General features: G+C 41.3%; 1 protein-coding gene across 3 annotated transcripts in view; it reads left to right on the top strand.

Annotated features, from left to right (window-relative positions):
- Positions 1-19,591, top strand: part of ythdf3 (YTH N(6)-methyladenosine RNA binding protein 3) — a 57,822-nt gene extending 38,231 nt beyond the window's left edge. For all 3 annotated transcript variants that reach the window (XM_038809475.1, XM_038809476.1, XM_038809478.1), the window contains 2 exons: positions 2,302-3,867; positions 17,465-19,591. In XM_038809475.1, the coding sequence (XP_038665403.1) occupies positions 2,302-3,867; positions 17,465-17,485 (1,587 nt within the window). In that variant the 3' untranslated portion in view covers positions 17,486-19,591. The remainder of the gene's footprint in view (positions 1-2,301; positions 3,868-17,464) is intronic.
- The last annotated feature ends 2,757 nt before the right edge of the window (positions 19,592-22,348 follow it).

Raw genomic sequence — 22,348 nt, forward strand, 5'->3', positions numbered from 1 at the left:
TATTTTTCAGTACTATCAAGTGACTAGAATGCAAAATGTGCTGTTTTACAGCCTTGTGTTGTTTGTGTGTATATTGAGCATGAGCGTTTTATGTGCCAATGGGGAAATGCCGGCAGGAACACACACCAAGGCAATGAATAAAATTATTGCCATCTGTATTGTACTTTATGATGTTACAGAATGTAGTGCTAAGCTGCACAGACTAGGAAAGCCCCAGGTTTTTATCTCTTAAGATCACCTAAATTGTTGAAAATCAACCAGTGGTCCAGTTTGAATGTTAAAACATAAGAACTAGGAGCAGGAGTAGGCCATCTGGCCCCTCGAGCCTGCTCCACCATTCAATGAGATCATGGCTGATCTTTTGTGGACTCGGCTCTAATAGCCGCTGGAAAATTTGCATCTCATAGAGTCATAAGAGTTTAACAAAACGGCAAGAGGCCCTTTGGCCTATTGTGTCTCTGCTGGCCATCAAACACCTATCTATTCTAATCCCATTTTCCAGCACTTGGTCCATAGCTTTGTTATACTATGGCATTTCAAGTGCTCATCTTCATGTTGAGGGTTCTCGCTTCCACCACTCTTTTCAGGCAACGAGTTCCAGATTCCCACCACTGGGTGAAAATGTTTTTCCTCATCGCTATAAATCTTTGCTCCTTACTGTAAATCTGAGTTCCCTGTTTATTAACCCCTCTACTATGGGGAAAGGTTTCTTCCTATCTACCCTATCCAGGACCTTCATAATTTTGTACACCACAGTCACGTCCTCCCTCAGCCTGAGGAAAACAACCCTAGCTTCTCTTCACAGCATAGGCAACATCCTGGTGAATGTCCTCTGAACACTTTCTGCTGCAATCACATCCTTCCTATCATGTAGCGACCAGAACTGCACGCACAGTACTCTAGCCTAATAAGCGGTTTACACAGGCCCATCCTTACCTCCCTGCTCTTATATTCTGTCTCAGCTAATAAAAGCAAGTATCCCATATACCTTCTTAACCACCTTATCTACCTATCCTGCTGCCTCAGGGATTTTTGGACATGCACCCCAAGATCCCTCTGGTCCTCAGTACTTCATTGTGTATTTCCATGCCGTGTTAGTTGTCTCAAAATGGATCTGAGTAGATAATTTCTACTTGCATCCTTTTGGTCGGCATTCACTCAAGTTCTCTGATAAGGAATGGCTGATTGGACAAGGGGTGAACAGCTGCTTATAACATCCAAAGGGACAACATTGGGTATCAAAATAATAGAAAAGTTGTGTGGGCATTTGACCATTGGGCTTTTCCCACAATTGTAATGTTGCTCTTATAAATATGGTTTTAGAAGGCCTCAAACTATCATGATAGAACCAACCTCTTTAAAAGAACTTGTATTTATATAGAATCAACGAGAAATTTTCTAAGAGGTTCCAAACACTTGCCTGGTGCAAAATCATAAGCTTCATTTTCCATTTTGAAAGTACAAATGCACACTGTTGGAAATTATTGTGGACATTTCCCTTAAGGCAGATTAGTTTTAGTAATTCTGTTTTTGGGTCTATTAACACTTAGCCTGGAAGTTTAATTCAATCCATCAGCAGATCTGTGAAATGTATTATAGAATAGGGATTTTTTTGTTTCAGACTTCAGCTTTGTTTGAATTAACAATTCTAAATAGTTCAGGAGTTGTGAATATGTAACCAAAAAAATACTTAAAGCATTTCCCCATTTTTAACGTGGCTGATAATTTGTATGATTTGGGTTTCTTATTTTGTTTGTTTTGTATTAAATTTGTCATGACACTACTGTGGGAGTGTTTAGTGTGCATGAAGTTTGCATACAACTATTCGCCATTCAAGTGGAACCAAAAATTTAATCGTTTTATATAAATTTGTGCTGTGTCTCAAGGAAAATTAAATCTTTCTGCTCCAGTGTATGGAGAAACTTTCCCACCTGCAGACAATGGCTTTGAATTCAGACCATAAGACATAGGAGCAGAATTAGGCAATTCAGCTCATCAAGTCTGCTCCACGATTCAATCATGGCTGTTATGTTTCCCATCCCCATTCTCCTGCTATCTCTCCATAACCGCTGATCCCCTTATTAATCAAGAAACTTTTTATCTCTATGACTTAAGGACATTCATGTAAATGCAACTGTATTTTAGTAATTGTATGGGAATGTGCAATTGCTTATGTCCTTATAAATTGATGTGTCTTCTATCTTGCGATAAATGGCCTTGCAGAAGTTCTGATCATACATATGAAAAATGTATAGTCTTTGTTTGGATGTTCTTAGCTAAATTTTGCTTTATTTCTTGCAGAGCAACAGCTACCCACCAATGTCCGACCCATATATGCCCAGTTACTATGCTCCTTCCATTGGATTTCCATATTCACTTGGTGAAGCTCCCTGGTCAACAGGGGGAGATCCTCCAATGCCATACCTAACAACGTATGGACAAATGAGCAATGGTGAGCATCACTTTATACCGGATGGTGTATTTAGTCAGCCTGGGGCCTTGGGGAGCACCCCACCATTTTTGAATCAACATGGATTTAACTTTTTTCCTGGGAATGCAGACTTTTCTACTTGGGGAGCAAGTGGATCGCAAGGACAGTCAACGCAAAGTTCTGCATACAGCAACAGTTATGGATACCCACCTAGTTCTCTTGGAAGAGCCATAGCTGATGGACAAGCTGGATTTGGAAGTGACTCTTTGAGTAAGGTGCCTGGCATAAATAGCATTGAGCAAGGCATGACTGGACTGAAGATTGGAGGTGATATGACAACAGCTGTCACTAAAACTGTAGGTTCTGCTCTTAGTAGTACAGGTATGTGCACTAGCATTGTTGCTAATAGCACCCCAGCAACGACCACTTCAGCACCTAAACCTACATCCTGGGCTGCTATTGCTAGGAAACCAGCAAAGCCTCAGCCCAAACTAAAGCCTAAGACTAACATGGGAATAGGTGGGCCTGCAGTGCCACCTCCACCTATAAAACACAACATGAATATTGGAACTTGGGAAGACAAAGGCAATGTGCCCAAACTCCCACCTGCACAGCAAGTTATGCCTCCTCAAGTTGTTGTTCAGCAGCATCAGCTTCCACAGCAGCCAATTGCTATTCAGGCTCACCCAACAAATCAACAACCACAACACCCAGGACCTCAACAACCACAGTCTCAAGGTCAGCAGCAGCCACAAAACCGTTGGGTGGCTCCTCGCATTCGGGGAGGTGGCTTCAATCAGACCAGTGGGGCAAGTAGTGAGAATTTTGTGTTGGGTATAGCATCATTAAACCCTTCACCACCTGGAGGAGAAGTACATCCTGTATTGGAAAAACTAAAGGGCATACACAACTACAATCCCAAAGATTTTGACTGGAGTCTGAAGACGGGCAGAGTATTTATAATTAAAAGTTACTCTGAGGATGATATACATCGTTCTATCAAGTACTCTATTTGGTGCAGTACTGAGCATGGTAATAAACGTTTGGATGCAGCTTTCCGCTCCCTGAATGGTAAAGGACCACTCTATTTACTCTTCAGTGTAAATGGAAGTGGACATTTTTGTGGTGTGGCTGAGATGAAGTCAGCAGTGGACTATAATGCTTTTGCTGGAGTATGGTCACAGGATAAGTGGAAGGGCAAGTTTGAAGTGAAGTGGATCTTTGTGAAAGACGTACCTAACAACCAACTACGGCATATTCGATTGGAAAACAATGATAACAAACCAGTTACCAACTCAAGGGACACACAAGAAGTGCCCCTGGAAAAAGCCAAACAAGTGCTTAAAATAATTGCTACTTACAAGCATACCACTTCAATCTTTGATGACTTTGCACATTATGAAAAGCGTCAAGAGGAGGAGGAAGCCATACGTAGGGTAAGTATATAATAACTGTTGAACGCATATAGTCTGCAACTCTGATATGAGTACGTTAATTTTTCTAACATTTGTGATATCTAGAACGTGAGCATATAAAGCATGTTATAACCTATAAATGCATTTGAATGTAAATCAGAAACCTGTACTGCACAAGAAACTGCTCTGGCTACTGCAGGTTATCAGTTACAGGTCTGAGATCTTTAGAACGCTTTTAAGGATTCTGGTAATTATCTTTAGCTTTTGAATTCAATTGGTCCATTATGTATATCATTTGAAAATTTTCAAACTTGACACGTATACTTGGCTTTATAGATCTCACTGCACTTGAATGACCATTCGGATGCAATTCAAAATTATTGTCTCTTCAATGTATTGTATTTGCTTTAGGGTTGAACTTCCGGTTATTCAGAAATTATCCCCTCCCCAAAATTAACAACCTTCAATCCAGTTGGTAGTTAGCCAAACCATTTCGGTGTAATTGCTGCGTATAAAAGGCAAATAAGGTAACTACACGTTAAAACCTTTTCCATAATTGGGTAAACAATGATGTGCCATCTTGAGATTTTAATAGCCATTAAATTACATTGCTAATACTCTTTTTTTTATGGCACAAGTTTTTTTAAAGATGGTCATTTGTGATGTATGTGTAATCTATAAAAATAATGACCTTGCTGTGACAGTCACTCAGAGCTGATCAGCAACTTTGGTACGATAGAACAGTGTTTTTCAAACTTTTTTTCTGGCACCCATTTTTACCTACCGGCTAATCTTTGGGACCCAACCCGGCCGATTTTCGGGTCCCAACCCTGCCATTTTCTCACCATTTTCTCTTACCTTGTTTGCAGCTGACAAAAATGGAGGAAATGGTTTTGGGTCCCTTTGGCCCTCAAACGCTCCTCCAATGGAACCTGTTGGATGAAGGTTGAAGCCTTCTGGTGTCGGAAAGTATGGGGTCTCCATCTGTCCAAAGTTCTGCAATTTTTTTCCTGTAAAATTTTATCAAATAAACCCCTCCCCGAACTTGTAAAAAATAAATAAAATACAAAACAAAAATGAAAAAAATAAAATGAATAATATAAATGAATAAAACCCCCCCGAACTTGTGAATAAAAGGCTGCAACTGTATTTTAAAAAATGCGGCCGCACTGCACATGCATGCCCGATCATAAGTGCGCATGCGCATATTGCACGCATGCGCAGTGCGGCCGCATTTTTTTACATGTTCGTGGCCATTTTGAAGGCCGTTTGCAGCCGGTGTTATTAAAGACCGGCTGTTGCGCGCGGATATGCGCGATCGGGAGTGCCGTGACGGACGGTTCCGCGACCCTCCCGGCACCCACCCGCGGGTCGCGCCACCGACTTTGACAATGCCTGCCACAGAACATTGCACAGTGAGGCAGAGGGTACAGCTGAGGTATTGAATGAGTACTTGTCTTTAACAAGGAACATGTTGACAAAGTCATTGTGAAAGAGGAAGTAGAATGGCTGGCTGTACTTGAAGTTACAAAGTAACCTGGATTAGGAGGAATGCATCCAAGGATGCTGAGGGAGTGAGGTTGCGCTCCCCATCAAGATGAATAACATAAGGTAGTGAGTTTCCCATCAACTGATAGAAAGAATAGCACAACGGGATTTTGCATTTTTAGACTTTGATTTTAGCTCATTTGTTACAGACAATGTAGTTGCCTATTAAGTAATCAGGAAGGCATGGTGGCGCAGTGATAGCACTGCTGGCTCATGGTGCTGAGGTCCCAGGTTGTCTTCGTGTGCGTGGGCCTCACCCCCACAACCCAAAAGATGTGCAGACTATGTGGATTGGCCACACTAAATTGCTCCTTAATTGGAAAATAAATTGGGTACTTATGTAATCTATTATACAAAACTACAGAAAAGGTTCTTCCCCATTAACTAATTAACTCAACCAAAAATACTTTGAAAGTTCCTTAATTCAGCCGTCTGACTCTCCTTGAACTACAAGACCAACTAGCTTTGACAAAGGGTCGTCTGGACTCGAAATATTAACTCTTTTCTCTCCCTACAGATGCTGCCAGACCTGCTGAGATTTTCCAGCATTTCCTCTTTGATTTACCAAAGGTGTTAGATAAAGTACCATGTTAGCTGAGTTAAAGTTCATGGAATAAAAGACAGTGGCAGCATTGGTGCAATGCTGATGGAGTGAAAGGGAACAGAGTAGTGGGGAACACTTGTTTTAGGACTGAAGGGTCAGGAGTAGGACACTGCTTTTCCTGATGCATATTAAAATAGGATACACTTTCAAAACTTGGGAAGACAGTGAACTGTGAGGAGGATAATGATCGACTTAGAGGACAGGTGGGATGGGCAGAGACATGGCAGAAGAAATTCAACACAGACGTGTGAAATAATACAATTTTTGGAAAATATTTCTATTCATGTTTTTGATATTTTAACATTTTAAACGGCCAGCATAGCAAAGATAAAACTGCACAAACCACCCCCCTAAGTAACCTCAACGAAATACCCCACTTTGCGCTCCTCCACTCCCCAAACAGCCAATGGTAACCAGCTCCTTTACATGTCGTGGAAACAAACCTAATCCCTTGTGGGGGACCCCCCCCCCCCAAAAATAAAGCAACTTTCACCTTTTCCAGATTCAAAAACGTCATTACATTCCCGAGCTACACCAAGGCACAGGGTGGAGTGACTGACCGCCACCCCAGCAGGATCCACCTGTGAGCAATCAGCCAGGCGAAGGCTAAAACATGTGCTCCTGCTGAAGTAATATATTTCAATAAGAGGATCAGTATAAAGTAAAGGGAGATTGTTAGAGATGTTCAAAATCCTGAATAGTATAGATGGAGGAATATGGTTCCCATGGGTGGAAAGGCAAGAACCAGAGGACACTGACTTAAGGTGGTTGGGTAAAGAGTCAACAGCAACACCAAAAACCTTTTTACTCTGGTTAAGATAGGAAATTAACTGCCTGAGAATGTGGTGGAAGCATATTCAAACTTGGCTTTCAAAAGGATTTGGATTTATAGTATGCCAAGTTACAATGAAAAATATTATTCTGCATACAGTCCAGACCGATCGTTCCATACATGAAGAACATAGGACATGCATAAATACACAATTTAAATGCATAGACTTCGGCATCAGGTGAAGCATACGTGGTGTAGTATTCTGTAGAGTACAGGTATAAGAGATGTAGGAAGAGTATCTGGGAGAGAACCCGCAGAGAGTCGCCACGTTCTGCCGCCATCTTGAGATCAATTAAGACATCATTAAAAAAGGAAACTGAATAAGCAACTCAGATTTAGCATGACTACCAGATAAGTGGGACTAACTGAGTTGCTCACACAGAGCAAGTATGGACACAATGGGTTGAATAGCCTCTTCTTGTGCTGCAACCATCATATGAATTTTTTTTGAACTAACTCCAGACCTTTGAAGACTGTTATTTTTATTTTCCGGTGGATGTACTCTGTTTTCATACTGGAGAGTGTTATGATTCAGTTAGAGGCCAGTATGTTTGTGTTAAAGTAGATGTCACTTGAAACTCCATGCATTTACTAAGAGAATAAAGTCACACGATTCAACTGTTTTAAACAAACAGAAAAAAATTACTATACAAAATTCAAAAAGCGAGTAGTCAATGCAATTTAATACTCCACAGAATTAATAAGTCAAACATGAATTAACAGGCAAACTGTGGTTGATAATACAAGGAACTACTCATGAAATGGTAGGCACCACCATGACAAATTCCACAAGTTTTCTCAACAACCCAACCAGACATCAGTAATCAGTGAGGCACAAAAATTCTTTAAAACTCTGTCTTCCTTTCGTCTCCTCTCCTTCAAATGGTGAATCTGATCTCTAGCCAATGGCAGTTCTTATCCACCTGAGCTCCACAGGTACAAACATCACTAAAATGCACACTATTCCTGATCTCTCTGATATATTCCCTATCCAGCCCTTCTAATCTTCTTTTCTAACCGAGTTGGTCTGTTTCTGAGATTCAGTCCCAGGCTCTAGACTCCAGCAAGTAAACATGGGCATATTCCTCAGCCATATTGCTGTTCACTCGCAACTGCTGTTCACTTTCCACCTCCAGTATCTCCTGGCCTTCCCTGAGTCCCAACTCCCTATCTGAGATGCTGCCAATAAGTAGAGCTTCACTGAGCGATGGTCTTCTGTGTGCCCAGCTCTCTTTCCCCTCCCCACCACCATTTTCCCTCAGGCTTATCTGTGCCCCAGCTCCATAGAGCACAGCAACCTTCTGCTGCCTCTTTTCCCATCCCAAAGCCCTGATCCCATGGTCAGGTTCTCATGCCAGGAGCCAGTCTCCTGAGCAATCTTCCTGTGTGCTATCCTTGTGACAGAACCCTAGGCATACTGGGAGTTTTAATCCTCCCAGAGCGGTAGGCAGCAGTGTCGGAGTCCCTTACAATAGCCACTTCCGGGCAGCACGGTGGCACAGTGGTCAGCACTGCTGCTTCACGGCGCCGAGGTCCAGGTTCGATCTGGGCACCGGGTCACCGTCCGTGTGGAGTTTGCACATTCTCCCCATGTTTGCATGGGTTTTGCCCCAAAAATCCAAAAATGTGCAGGTTAGGTGGATTGGCCACGCTAAATTGCCCTTTAATTGGAAAAAAATAATTGGGTACTCTACATTTATTTAGAAAAAACAATAGTCATTTCCCTATAACCACACCTGGATTCTTTTGACTTACTAAATTTGTTTTTGGGCATTAAATTGTAAAGTCCATGTTTCATGGTCCTTACAATGGGCACGATTAACACAAATAATGCCAGGACCCATAGCGATGATGAAAGTGGCTGAACAATTTATTTTGTTCCACTTAATAATAATTGGCTAACAATTCAAATGCATCAATAAAATGATCAAGACTATTAGTGACTCTCAAATTTTATGCAATCCTTGGTGGCACAGGTTCTGCAGCTACACTTAGCAGACTCCTTTGTATATTTCTCTATAGATTCAAGAGCATGTTTTCATTGGCTTCATGCTGGCATTTCTTTGTCCTTCATGGCCTCATTTGTGTTGTCCCTCCTTCCTGTGTTGCTCTTTGTCTTATCTTAGTTTCTCAAGCGCTACTTGAATCTCATGCTCTTTAACTCAAACTTTATGGCTGCCAGTCTTGAGATTAAGCGCTTTAAATTTAACCTTTTTTTCCCACAGCATTGTTAAATTTTAACTCCCTCAAGTTGACCTCCCCATCAATGCAACTCAACAACTTGTCATAAATTATTATAAATGGTTTGCTATTGATACCCTCTAAGGTTCAGTGACGTTAGTTACTCCCTTAAGTGATCTGAACACATTTTTATGGTAGTTAGTTGACAGTAGCTATCTACTTGCATCAATGAATAGGAAGATCACTGCTATTCTAAGGGCATGTCCTTTGTTCATTTCCTCTGCCTCAGACCCTCTGCCTCGGGGACTTCTGCTTTCATTTTCTGTTGCTGGTAGGAGCCTCATTTTCAATTTCAAATTGCCTGACATTTTCTTTCTCTAGCTTGGTCTCATTCCTCCCATCTTCCTTTAGTCACATCTTCAGCATGTTCCCATGCCTTAGAATATGGCCAGAACAAGACTGTTGATAACAAAAACTGAAACAAAATGGGCCAAGTGTTCTTTCATCAGGAAATCTAATAGCATCCATAGTTAGACAAACTTTCCTTTCACTGTTTGCTTTAAATTTTTTGTAACAAGTTAATGAAAATGTGAGTCAGTAATGTCAGGTTAGGGAAGATGCATATGAGACCTGATTGAACAGCACAATCGCTTCTCCCAATCAAATTCAAGGATAGTGAATTTTTAAAAATAAATTTAGAGTACTCAATTATTTCTTTTCCAAACAAGGAGTAATTTAGCATGGCCAAACGGCCTACCAGGCACATCCTTTAGGTTGTGGGGGTGAGACCCATGCAGACACTGGGAGAATGTGCAAACTCCACACCGACAGTGACGCAGGGCCGGGATCGAATCCGGGTCCTCGGAGGCAGCAGTGCTAACCATTGTGCCGTCCAAGGATTGTGAAATTTAACAGCTCAAGGGCCAATAAGGAAGTCTAAATTGGAGTGGGTGAGTTCAGTGTCAAATCCTGTTCAGAAAGGAAAATAGGAGTACACTGGTTTCTCTTCAGAAAGGAATTTAGGAAGGAAAATTAAGATTGCATTAAAAAAATCCTAACAAAACCATATATTTAATAAAATCACAATTTAAATATTTCCAGCAGCCATCAAAACTTGAAGGAATGAGACTCCACAATTATAATGCTTAGTTTTTCATGCCAGAGAGGCTGCTTGGAATTCATTAATACTTCAGTGATTAAAAGGATATTTGGACTGGCATCGTAAGACTTGACTGGAGATTTTACCTACCAAGTAAAATACAATGCCATTCAATGCATTGCAATGGCGAAACAGACAGCAACATACTGTTCATCAAATTAATATTGGAGAGGCATAACTCTTGAGGAAAACTTTTGAATATTTGAGTCTAACAGCATGTCTCCCACATGCCTAAAGTTGTCATAGCATTAACGGTGAGTGCCATTGGCCTCACTGCTACTTTGATATGTAAATCTAGGCTAATATTCTTCATATCTATTATATCACAGAATTAGATTAACCTATTTTTAAAAAAATTGATTAACCAATTATGGATTTCCAACATTTATTTTTGATCTAAATCTTTTGATTATTTTTATATTAGGAAATTCTACACTACACCAACCTCTGCCTTTATCTTTGTATCCACATGCTGTATGCTTATGGAATCATTAATTATAATGATTATCACAGTAATAATAAAATTAGGTGGATGTGGCTTGTTTCTTTTTCTGTACTTTTTTATGTCTTGTTCATTTTGTTATATATTTAATTTTTCTTATCTAATGTAGTTCTATTTAGTTTTCGAGCCAAATTGCCTTAAACCAGTCCTTTGACTGAGAAAATGCAATTTGGAACTTGGCTAATTGTGAAATGTACAGGGGGAGGGTTGCTATTAGTGAACTAGGTTTCCTGTATTGTAAATAGTTTCTCTTCAGTTGTTGTCCCTCCATCAGCTACCCTCATCACTCCACGCCTCAGAAAATTAATCCTTAACCCCCATTGTCCTTGCAAACTCCCATCCTATCTCAAACCTTCACATCACAATTTTCAAATTTGCTGATGGCACCACCATAGTAGGTCAGATTTCAAACAATGACTAGACAGTGTACAGGAATGAGACAGAGAATCTGGTGAACTGGTGCAACGACAATAATCTCTCCCTCAACAAAACGAAGGAGATTGTCATTGACTTCAGGGAGCATAGTGGAGAACATGCCCCTGTCTACATCAATGGGAACGAAGTAGAAAGGGTCGAGAGCTTCAAGGTTTTAGGTGTATAGATCACCAACAGCCTGTCCTGGTCCCCCCATGCCGACACTATAGTTAAGAAAGCCCACCAACGACTCTACTTTCTCAGAAGATTAAGGAAATTTGGCATGTCAGCGACGACCCTCACCAACTTGTACAGATGCACCATTCTATCACAGCTTGGTATGAAGTCTGCTCTGCCCAAGACCGCAGGAAAATACAAAATGTAGCCCAGTCCATCACGCAAACCAGCCTCCCATCCATTGACTCTATCTATAATTCCAGCTGCCTCAGAAAGCCAGCCAGCATAATTAAGGACCCACGCACCCCAGACATACTCACTTCCACTTTCTTCCGCCAGGAAAAAGGTACCAAAGTTTGAGGTCACATACCAACCGACTGGAGCAGCTTCTTCCCTACAGCCATCAGCCTTTTGAATGGACCTACCTCGTATTAAGTTGATCTTTTCTCGACAACTTGCTGTAACTGTAACATTATATTCTGCAATCTCTCCTTCCTTCCCTATGTACGCTATGCATTGTTTGTACAGCATGCAAGAAACAATACTTTTCACTGTGTACTAATACATGTGACAATAATAAATCAAATCCATAGAACATAGAACAGTACAGGCCCTTCAGCCCACGATGTTGTGCCGACCATTTATCCTAATCTAAGATCAACCTAACCTACACCCCTTCAATTTACTGCTATCCCGAATGACTGACTCCACCACCTCTGCTGGCAGTGCATTCCACACACCCGCCACTCTCTGTAAAGAACCTACCTCTGACATCTCCCCTATACCTTCCTCCAATCACCTTAAAATTATGTCCCCTCATGGCAACCATTTCCACCCTGAGGAAAAGTCTCTGTCTATCCACTCTATCCTTCTCATCACCTTGTACATCTCTATCAAGTCACCTCTCTGCCTTCTTCGCTCCAGTGAGAAAAGCCCTAGCTCCCTCAACCTTTCTTCATAAGACATGCCCTCCAGGCAGCATCCAGGTAAATTTCCTCTGTACCCTCTCCAAAGCATCCACATCCTTCCTATAATGAGGCGACCAAAACTGAACACACTATTCCAAGTGTGGTCCAACTAGGGTTTTATAAAGCTGCAGCAAATCTCGTGGCTCTTAAACTCAATCCCCCTGTTAGTGAAAGCCAAGACACTGTACGCTCTCTTAACAACCCTATCAACCTGGGTAGCAACTTTGAGGGATCTATGTATGTGGACCCCAAGATCTCTCTGTTCCTCCAAACTTCCAAGAATCCTGCCTTTAACCCTGTATTCAGCATTCAAATTCGACCTTCCAAAATGAATCACTTCTCACTGCCCCTTCTCGGCCCAGTTCTGAATCCTGTCAATGTCCTGTTGTAACCTGCAACAACCCTCAACACTATCTACAACTCCCCCAACATTCCTTCGTGTCATTGGCAAACTTACTAACCCACCCTTCCACTTCCTTATCCAAGTCATTTATAAAAACCACGAAGAGCAGAGGTCCCAGAACAGATCCTTGCGGGACACTACTGGTCACTGACCTCCAGGCGGAATAATTTCCATCCACTACCACTCACTCTCTTCTTTTGGCCAGCCAATTCTTTATCTAGACAACCAAAGTTCTGTGTATCCCATGCCCCTTAACTTTCTGAATGAGCCTTATCAAATGCATTACTGAAATCCATATACACCACATCCACTGCCCGACCTTCGTCAATGTGTCTCGTCAAGTGCTCAAATAATTCAATGAGGCTTGTGAGGCAACCTGCCCTTCACAAAGCCATGCTGACTATATTTAATCAAACTATGTTTTTCTAAATAATCATAAATCCTATCTCTCAGAATCCTTTCCAATATTTTGCTCACCACAAACTTAAGACTGATGGGTCTGTAATTCCCAGGGATTTCCCTATTCCCTTACTTGAACAGGGAGACAACATTCGCCTCCCTCCAATCATCCGCCGCTACTGCAGTGGAGAGTGAGGACGCAAAGATCATCGCCAAAGGTGCAGCAATCTCCTCCCTCGCTTCCATAGCAATCTTGGGTATATCCCTTCAGGCCCAGGGGACTATCCTGATGCTTTTCAAAATTTCCAGTACATCCTCTTTCTTAATATCAACCTGTTTGAGTCTATTAACCTGGTTCACACTGTTCTCATGGGCAACAAGGTCCCTCTCTCTAGTGAATACTGAAGCAAAGTATTCATTTAGGGCCTCCCCCATCTCCTCAGACTCTGCACAAGTTCCCTCCACTATCCCTGATTGGCACTACTCTCACTCTGATCATCCTCTTTTTTTTTCTCTCAAGTGTAGAATGCCTTGGGGTTTTCCCTAATCCTTCCTGCCAGGGCTTTTTCATGCCCCCTTCTAGCTCTCCTCAGTCCATTTTTGAGTTCCTACCTGGCTACCTTGTAATCCTCCAGAGCAGTGCCAGATCCTTGCTTCCTCAACCTTGCATAAGCTAAGCTTCCTTCTTACTCTTGACTAGAAGCTCCACTTCTCTTGTCATCCAAGGCCCCTTCACCTTACCATTCCTTCCTCGTCTCAGTGGGACAAAACTATCCAGCTCTCGCAGCAAGTGCTCCTTAAACAATCCCCACATTACTGTTGTGCATTTCCCCAAAAACAATTGTTCCCACTTGATGTTCCTCAGCTCCTGTCTAATAGCATTATAATTTCCCCTTCCCCAATTAAATACCGTCCCATACTGTCTGTTCCTATCCCTCTCCCTGTCTATGATAAAGGTCAAGGAGTTGTGGTCACTGTTACCGAAATGCTCTCCCACCGAAACATCTGACACCTGGCCTGGTTCGTTGCCGAGCACCAAGTCCAATCTGGCTTCCTTCCCCCAGTCGGCCTATCTACATATTGAGTCAGGAATCCTTCCTGGACACACCTGACAAAATCTGCTCCATCCAAATCATTTGCACTAAGGAGGTTCCAGTCAGTATTAGGAAAGTTGAAGTCACCCATGACAGCAAGTCTGTTATTTCTGCACTTTTCCAAGATCTGCCACCCAATCTGTTCCTCCATCTCTCTGCTGCTATTGAGGGGTTCTATAGAAAACTCCCAATAAAGTGACTGCTCCTTTCTTGTTTCTGATTTCCACCCATACTGACTCAGTAGACAAACCCTCCTCAACTACCTCCTTTTCTGCAGCTATGGTGCACTCCCTAATTAACAGTGCCACTCCCCCTCCTCTTTTACTTCCCTTCCTATTCTTTTGAAAACATCTAACAACCATTCCTGCCCCTGTGAAATCCATGTCTTCGTAATGGCCACAACATCGTAGTTCAAGTACTGATCCATGCTTTTAAGTTCATCTCCCTTATTCCTTACTCTCCTTGCATTGAAACACATACACTTTAACCCATTCCACTGAGTGTAACTTTGCCCTATCAACTGTCTATCCTTCCTCACAGACTCTCTGCATACTATTTCTGCCTGTTCAACAGCTGCTCTATCCTCTGATCCATAGCTCTGGTTCCCATCCCCCTGCCAAACTAGTTTAAAACCTCCCGAAGAGCTCTAGCAAACCTCCCACCCAGAATATTGGTGCCCCTCCAGTTTAGGTGCAATCGGCCTTCATGTACAGGTGCCACCTTCCCCAGAAGATATCCCAGTGATCCACATATCTGAAGCCTTCCGTCCTGCCCCAGCCCTGTAGCCACGTGTTCAGCTGCACTCGCTCTCTCTTCCTTTCCTCACTTGCACGTGGTACCGGTAGCAATCCTGAGATCACTACTTTGCTTGTCCTGCTCTTTAGCTTCCAACCTAACTCCCTAAAATCACTTTTTAGATCCTCTTCCTTTTTCTTAGATATGTCGTTGGTGCCTATGTGCACCACGATTTCTGGTTGCCCCACCTCCCCCTTAAGAATCCTGTCGACTCAATCACCCCCCCCCCCCCCCCCCCCCCCCCCCAAACAGCATCCAAAATGGTATACTTGTTTTGAAGGGGAACAGCCACGAGGGATCCCTGCACTGTCTGTCCGTTCGTTTTCCTTCCCCTGACTGTAACCCAGCTACTCTTGTCCTGTACCTTGGGTGTGGCTACCTCCGGATTATCCGAAGTTCATCCAGTTCCAGCTGCCTAACAAGGTCTCTGAGGAGCTGGAGTTGGGTGCACTTCACGCAGGTGTTGTCAGCGGGGACATTGGTGGTATCCCTCACCACCCACATCCCACAGGAGGAGCATGCAACTGTCCTAGCTTCCATCCCCTCTTACCTTACAGAATATAGCTGCACTGTGGACCAACTGGAACTCTGCCCTCCGACTCTGCTCCCAGTCAGCTGCACTCTCTGTAAACTCCCCACTCCCTTCTTGCTCCTTGAGGAAATGAAAGGAGCATCTTGCTCCCTCCTCACCTAACTCCCTCAGTCACCAAACCCTCACTACAGCACTCAAATGCACCCAAATTCAGCAATCGGTACAAACAAAGTCTGTACTGTAGCTGACTCATCTTTATAATGTGACTCATCCCATCTTCCCAGAACTCTATGTTTGAATCCCTTCAGTCAGGTTCCTTCCTCTGTTTCAAACAGCTCTTATCAAAGTCTCAAAGGCATCCTATGTGACTGTAACCTTGGTAAACCTCTCGTCTTTCTTAAACTGCCTATGGCCTTTGACATGGTTGCTCACCGTTTTCCTCCAAATCTTATCCACTGTTGTCCATTTGGGTGGGACCGTCCTCATCTGGATCCATTCTTGTCTGTCTAATCATATCCAGGGAATCACTTGCATTGGCTTCCCTTCTTGCTTCTGCACTGCCATCTCTAGTGCTCCCAAACGGTGATCCATGGCCTCTTCCTATTTCCATCTGCATGTTGCCTCTTGGTGACATCATACAAAATTACATTATTAATTACCACACTGTGGTTAGCACGCTGTCAATTTTACCTCGCCAGAACCTCTTTTGACTTCTCACAATTGCTAAATTATGAGACTGCTTATCTGAGAACCAACCTTTTCTCGCCTCCATAACATTGACTGACGTCACCTCTGTCTCAGATCTTTTATGCTTAAACCCTCATTTATGCATTTGTTGCCAATAGACTTGACATTTCGAACACAATCCTGGTTAGTCTTCACATTCTACCTTCCTTAAATTTGAGGTAATCCAAATCTTTGACCGTGTTTTAATTACATCAAGTCATTTTCTACTATCATCCCTGTGCCCACAAGCTTGTATAGCTCCCGGTCAAGCAACATCTTGATTTTGAAATTCTCATCCTTGTTTCTCTCGCGCGCGCCCCTCGCTCTGTTGTGCGCCCCCCCCGCTCGCGCTGTCCAGCGTGATATATGTCCCATTGACGGGCAAAGCAGCCACCCGACTCTAATGGGCTAATAGCTGGTCAGACAGGTGTGTCCCAAAGAACAATGTACGTGGGGCATCCTATATATTCCCATTAACAAGTTTAACTCTGACTTGGACGGGCAGCACGGTGGCACAGTGGTTGGCATTGCTGCCTATGGCGCTGAGGACCCGGGTTCGAATCCCGGCCCTGGGTCACTGTCCATGTGGATTTTTCACGTTCTCCCCGTGTCTGTGTGGGTTTCACCCTCACAACCCAAAGATGTGCAAATTAGGTGGATTGGCCATGCTAAATTGCCCCTTAATTGGGTACTCTTAAAAAAAATTTTAAACTCTGACTGGGACAATGTAACTCGGCCAGGTGTGGGCATATCTCTCTGACTCTGTGCTGGCAGGTTTTTTTCCCTCAGTCTGTTTAACCCCTAAATTGCCTGCCACAGGCAACCAATGGACCAATTTCCTAATATCTCTCTTGCTTAACAAGTCTTCCTTTCAGTCAGTCATATTTGCTAAGATCACTGCAAAGTTGTGTTCTCCGCTGATTTTATAGTGCAAAACGAAACAAAATATGTTTATACAGAGATGCAGTGGCCCTACTGTCAATGCTCTATTCTTTCCATTTGCAATGATATTTTTGTAATGTTGTTTTTGTTTATGGTCTACTATTTGCTATTATTGGGTCTGGAAAATATTGGATGTGGGTTTGGCAGGTTTCAATAGCACTGCATGGACAACAGTGGAATTTTATTTAATTAAGCTGCTCGAAACAAACCTGGATTTGTCAGTATATCCATCGCAAGGATATATTTCAAAGCTAATATGATATTTATTGCAAATATTATGTTTTATTGAAGTGATTGAAAACACAGATATTTAGCACTTATGTTTCTGTGCTGTTTTTACAGGAGCGCAACAGAAGCAAATAGTAACTGAAAGGACATGCTGTACCAGAGTTACAACACTAATGACACAAACCTTGGAAATTTACTAGTATCTTCCAGGAACCATGGTTATTGGAACTTTACTGCTCAAGGCAACCTCTTTTGAACACTTGAACACGAGATTGGCGTTTCCTGTTGGTTCTCATTGCTGCATTTGCCCGTATACTGTTGTTTCACAAAACACATTTGAGCGCTATATGTCAAGCACTTTTTGCCTTCCTAAAGCTTTTTATCAATAACTGCTGTCTTTCTAAACTCATCCTCTTAGTTGAAATCCAGAAATTGAATGAATGTGAGAAACCAATTAATCTTTTCTTTGGATTTGTTTAATACTAACAATTAACGAGTGTAGTTTGGTCAATGATCTGAGATTTCACAGTGCTTAGCTCTTCAACCTACTTTTTTGTGTTGTAGGATTTATTTTAAAGTTAATTTTAGCTCTACAGAAACCATTTGGATATCATGTAATTTTTAGTTAAAACTAATAAATCCAATATAATACCTATGTGAAAACTATTGTAGTAATTAAAGCAAATAAATGGAATTAATATTTTGCCAAAAGTGAAACAAACCAGAAGTTATGCAAGATTCTTTCCCCAAATTATTCCTGGTTTCGAAATATAATTTTTAAAAATGTATGTGCAACCAGTTGAATGCAATGCTTTTTTTTCTTGTACTATGTATTACATAGGTTTCAGAAAAGTGCATTTGTCTATGGAGGAGATGCTAGATGTTTGATACGAACATTGATGACACTGTCCTAAGTAAATGTACCTCGGTTTGATTTAACTTTTTAGACTTCTGTAATGTCTTTTAAATATAACTTCCTAGCTTTGAATGTTTGCCTTTCTGGCAGATTACTATCATGGAAGTGGAAAATTTTCTCCTCTAGGTGATTCACTAGCTTAATAAATCCAATACTTGTTTAGCAGGTGTTATGGCATGAATTAATTTAGTGTTTCACAGTTTCATACTTCTGAATATTACTTCACAGGAAATCAATCAACGTAGGAGATGCTGAACCCATAGTCTCCTGTTTACGTAGACCACTATATTGAGTCTCCGACATGATTGCCTTAATTTATAATATGTATGTTCAGTAGGTACCATTAGCCTAATTAATAGAAGATAAATTGAATTTTTATAAGCACAGAATCGAAAATCATTGTTCATAATTTGAAGTCTATTTAAGTTATTTTAGGACATTTTTCAATGTATTTAAATTTGGTAGTATCCAATGTGATCTTGTCTTTGTAATGTCCAGGGCCAATTAAATCTATCACATTAAGTTAGGGTTTCATATTTAGTGTTTGCGGTCCCCAAGTAGTTTAAACTGTATTGTGTATTTGAAGTCTAAATAACAAATTACTTTTGCCTTTTAGTCCTGCATACATTTGAATTAAATGAACTAGTATAAAGACAATAGAGTGTAAGTTAGCATTAATTTGTATAATTCCTGTGCATTTATACCATGGAGTTTCCTGATTTCAAGTCTCATTTTGATTCTTGCAACTACCGTACTGATATAATGTGGTGCATAATTGGCGAAAATAATTATCTGTAAAGATAGAACATTTAGTAAAACATTGGAGCTATTTCTTTATCGTCTTCAGGCAACAGTACTTTTTTATAAATCGTTTTTAATTTCCCTCTGATTTAGTAAATATATTTGTTCCCTTGTCCAAATTATTAAACTACCAGTGTATTGGGGCACTTCTGATTCCTTTCATGGGTTTTTAAAATAATTTTATTAGATCAGTAGTTTTATTACCCAAGGCATTGCATGCACCTTTTCTCTCACTCTGAATGTTGCATGGAGTAATGCATCTTTGGCAGATCTCTATAAAGTAATTATCAATATGGTTGTCTTTAAATGATTGACAGCAAAAGAATATTCAGCTGGGAGCTTTAATGTTGCAGTTTTGTTCCCTGATTTAAAACAATTGAGTGTACTTTGGTCGGAATAGTGTTAATCTACTCAACCCTACTTTTGAATTGTGGGTCTGTAACAGTGTTTTAAAATTTAAAATTGAAGTGGAATGTTTTTTAAAAAGTACATATGATTAAAGGAAATGAAAAGTATTGCATGAATGCAAAAAATACACGATTGTTTGATTTAGAAAACCATACAATCTTTATCTCTGATTTATTGTATAAGAGTGTCAAATTTGGAGGCTTTTCAAAATCCTGATGGGATCCCTTATGCTAATATACTGCTGATATAACTTTTGTTCAGTGCGATAATTCTGGAATGGCTTTATAAAACCACTTATTATTCAGGCCATTATCCAAATAAAAGGATATTGCAATCATAAATTTAAATTGCATAATATTTAGAAGATCTATTTCTGAGACTACTTATATGCAACTTGATTAAAAACTGGCCTTGTGCTTTCATACTATTTAGAAAAAACAAATTGCTGTTTTCTGCTTGCTTTAATAAACCATAAGTTACATGTTATTCCATTTACTTTATCCTCCCACTCGCCATTGGTCACTTCCCAGTCTCTATCACACATTTTGAATTGCTGTTTCATGTTTAATTAAAGATCGAAATGTTTTGACTCGTTAATTTATGGGTATTTGATGTTTTCACCATTCAGGAAAATCTGTGTCTTGTGCTGATTGAATTGTATGAATTTTGACAATGAAATTCATAGTTTTTGTACGTAGCATATCAGTTGCATATATGAAAAGTCACTTGAATATCTGAACATTGAGATAGACATGGAAAATTCAGAATTATCACTATTCTTGAATTATGGTATATAGACAATTTTGTTCCATGTGTAGATAGTGTGTGTTGAATTATACAAGTAAGCTAAGGTGATGATATCCAAAGTTTACGAGGGTGCAAGTGGGTTGAATTTACCAGTCCAAGATCGTTTTGTCAATTTTTTAAATCTCCTCTGATATTTTCCAAAGAATAATTGACCCATACAGAATGTGTTGATATCTTCATATATTCTACTGTTAAGTATTTGTTCACCTGATCAACTTTTATCATAGTATAGAATGTGCCATTGTGCTCTCAGGAATGTTACTGAATAAGATTTGACACTTAATGCTATCAGGGTAGGTGAACAAGAGCTTGATCCAAGAGGTAGCTTTAAAGGAGCATGTTGAGGCAAAGAGCAATAGGCATTCCCAGACTTTAGGACCTCCATGTCTGAAAGCATGCTAGTCAGTTGTGGGCTGAAAGAACAAGAGACCATCATTGGAGAAATACAAAGTTTTCTGAAAGAGTTGGAGGAGGTTATAGAGATGGGGCGGAGTGAGGCCATGGAGGGGTTTGGATACTCGCATGAGCCAGGTCAGTGAGTAGAGTGGTGAAGGCTTAATGGCACTTGGTGTTAATTAAGATACAGGCAGCAGAGCTTTGGTTGAGGTTATGTTTACGGGAGATGGACGATGGGAGGCTGACTAGAAGAGGTTGGGACCCCTCAGTCTGAATTGAATTTAAATTCAGGTCTTCAAAATGTAGTAATATTGTATTGGGTTTTGCAAGTATGGACTGGGTGGGTACAGTTAATACTTCACCTGTTGTAGGTATGAGAGATTACAGTTCTGTTGAGAGACTGGAGAAACGAGCATTACCACTGGGTGGTGCAGTGGTATGATACTGCTGCCTCACGGTGCCGAGAACCTAGGTTCGATCCTGATCCTGGGTCATTGTCCATGTGTAGTTTGCTCATCTTTCCTGTGTCTGCATGGGTCTCACACCCACAACTCAAAGATGTGCAGGATAGGTGGATTGGACACAATAAATTGCCCCTTAATTGGAAACTTAAAATAAAATTATTCAAGGAATGTGGGCTTCACTGGATAGGACAGCATTTATTGTCGATCCGTAATTACTTTGAGAAGGTGGTGATGTGATGCCTTCTTGAACACTGCGGTCCATCTGGTGTAGGTACATCCACTGTGCTTTTAAGCAGGGAGTTCCAGGATTTTGACGCAGGAACTGTGAAGGAATGGCAATATATTTCCAAGTCATGGTGGTTTGGAGGAGAACCTCCAGGCGGTGGTGTTCCCATGCATTTGCTGCCATTGCCTTTCTGGATGGTAATGATTATGGTTTTTGAAGGTTGAAGGAGCCTTGGTGAGTTCCTGCAGTACATCATGAAGATGGTACATACTCCTACTATATGTCAGTGGTGGAGGGAGTGAATGTTTGTGGATGGAGTGCCAATCGAGCAGGCTGATTTGTTTCCAGCTTCTTGAGTGTCGTTGGAACTGCACTCATCCGAGCAAGTGGCGAGTATTCCATTACGCTCCTGACTTGTTCCTTGTAGGTTGTGAACAGGCTTTTGAAAAAATAAATTTAGATTACCCAATTCATTTTTTCCAATTAAGGGGCAATTTAGCGTGGCCAATCCACCTATCCTGCACATCTTTGGGTTGTGGGGGCGAAACCCACACAAACACGGAGAGAATGTGCAAACTCCACACGGACAGTGACCCAGAGCCGGGATCGAACCTGGGACCTCGGCACCGTGAGGCAGCAGGGCTAACCCACTGCGCCACCGTGCTGCCCGTTGTGAACAGGCTTTGGGGAGATGAGAGTTGAGTTACTTGCCATCGGATTCCTAGTCTCCGACCTCCTCTTGTAGCCGCAGTATTTATATTGCTAGTCTAGTTAAGTTTCTGGTCAATTGTAACCCCACCAGGATATTGATGGTGGGGGTTTCAGCAATGGCAATACATTGGATGTCACGGGGAAATTCTCTTGTTGGAAATGGTCATTGTCTGGCACTTGTGGGTACAGATGTTTTAAGAAGGCCAAGAGGAGATTTGATAGAAGGGTTTAGATAGTGTCAATAAAGAGAAAATGTTTCCCTAGCTAAA

The sequence above is a fragment of the Scyliorhinus canicula genome, chromosome 10, assembly GCF_902713615.1.
Source record: "Scyliorhinus canicula chromosome 10, sScyCan1.1, whole genome shotgun sequence".
Classification (NCBI taxonomy): Eukaryota; Metazoa; Chordata; class Chondrichthyes; order Carcharhiniformes; family Scyliorhinidae; genus Scyliorhinus; species Scyliorhinus canicula.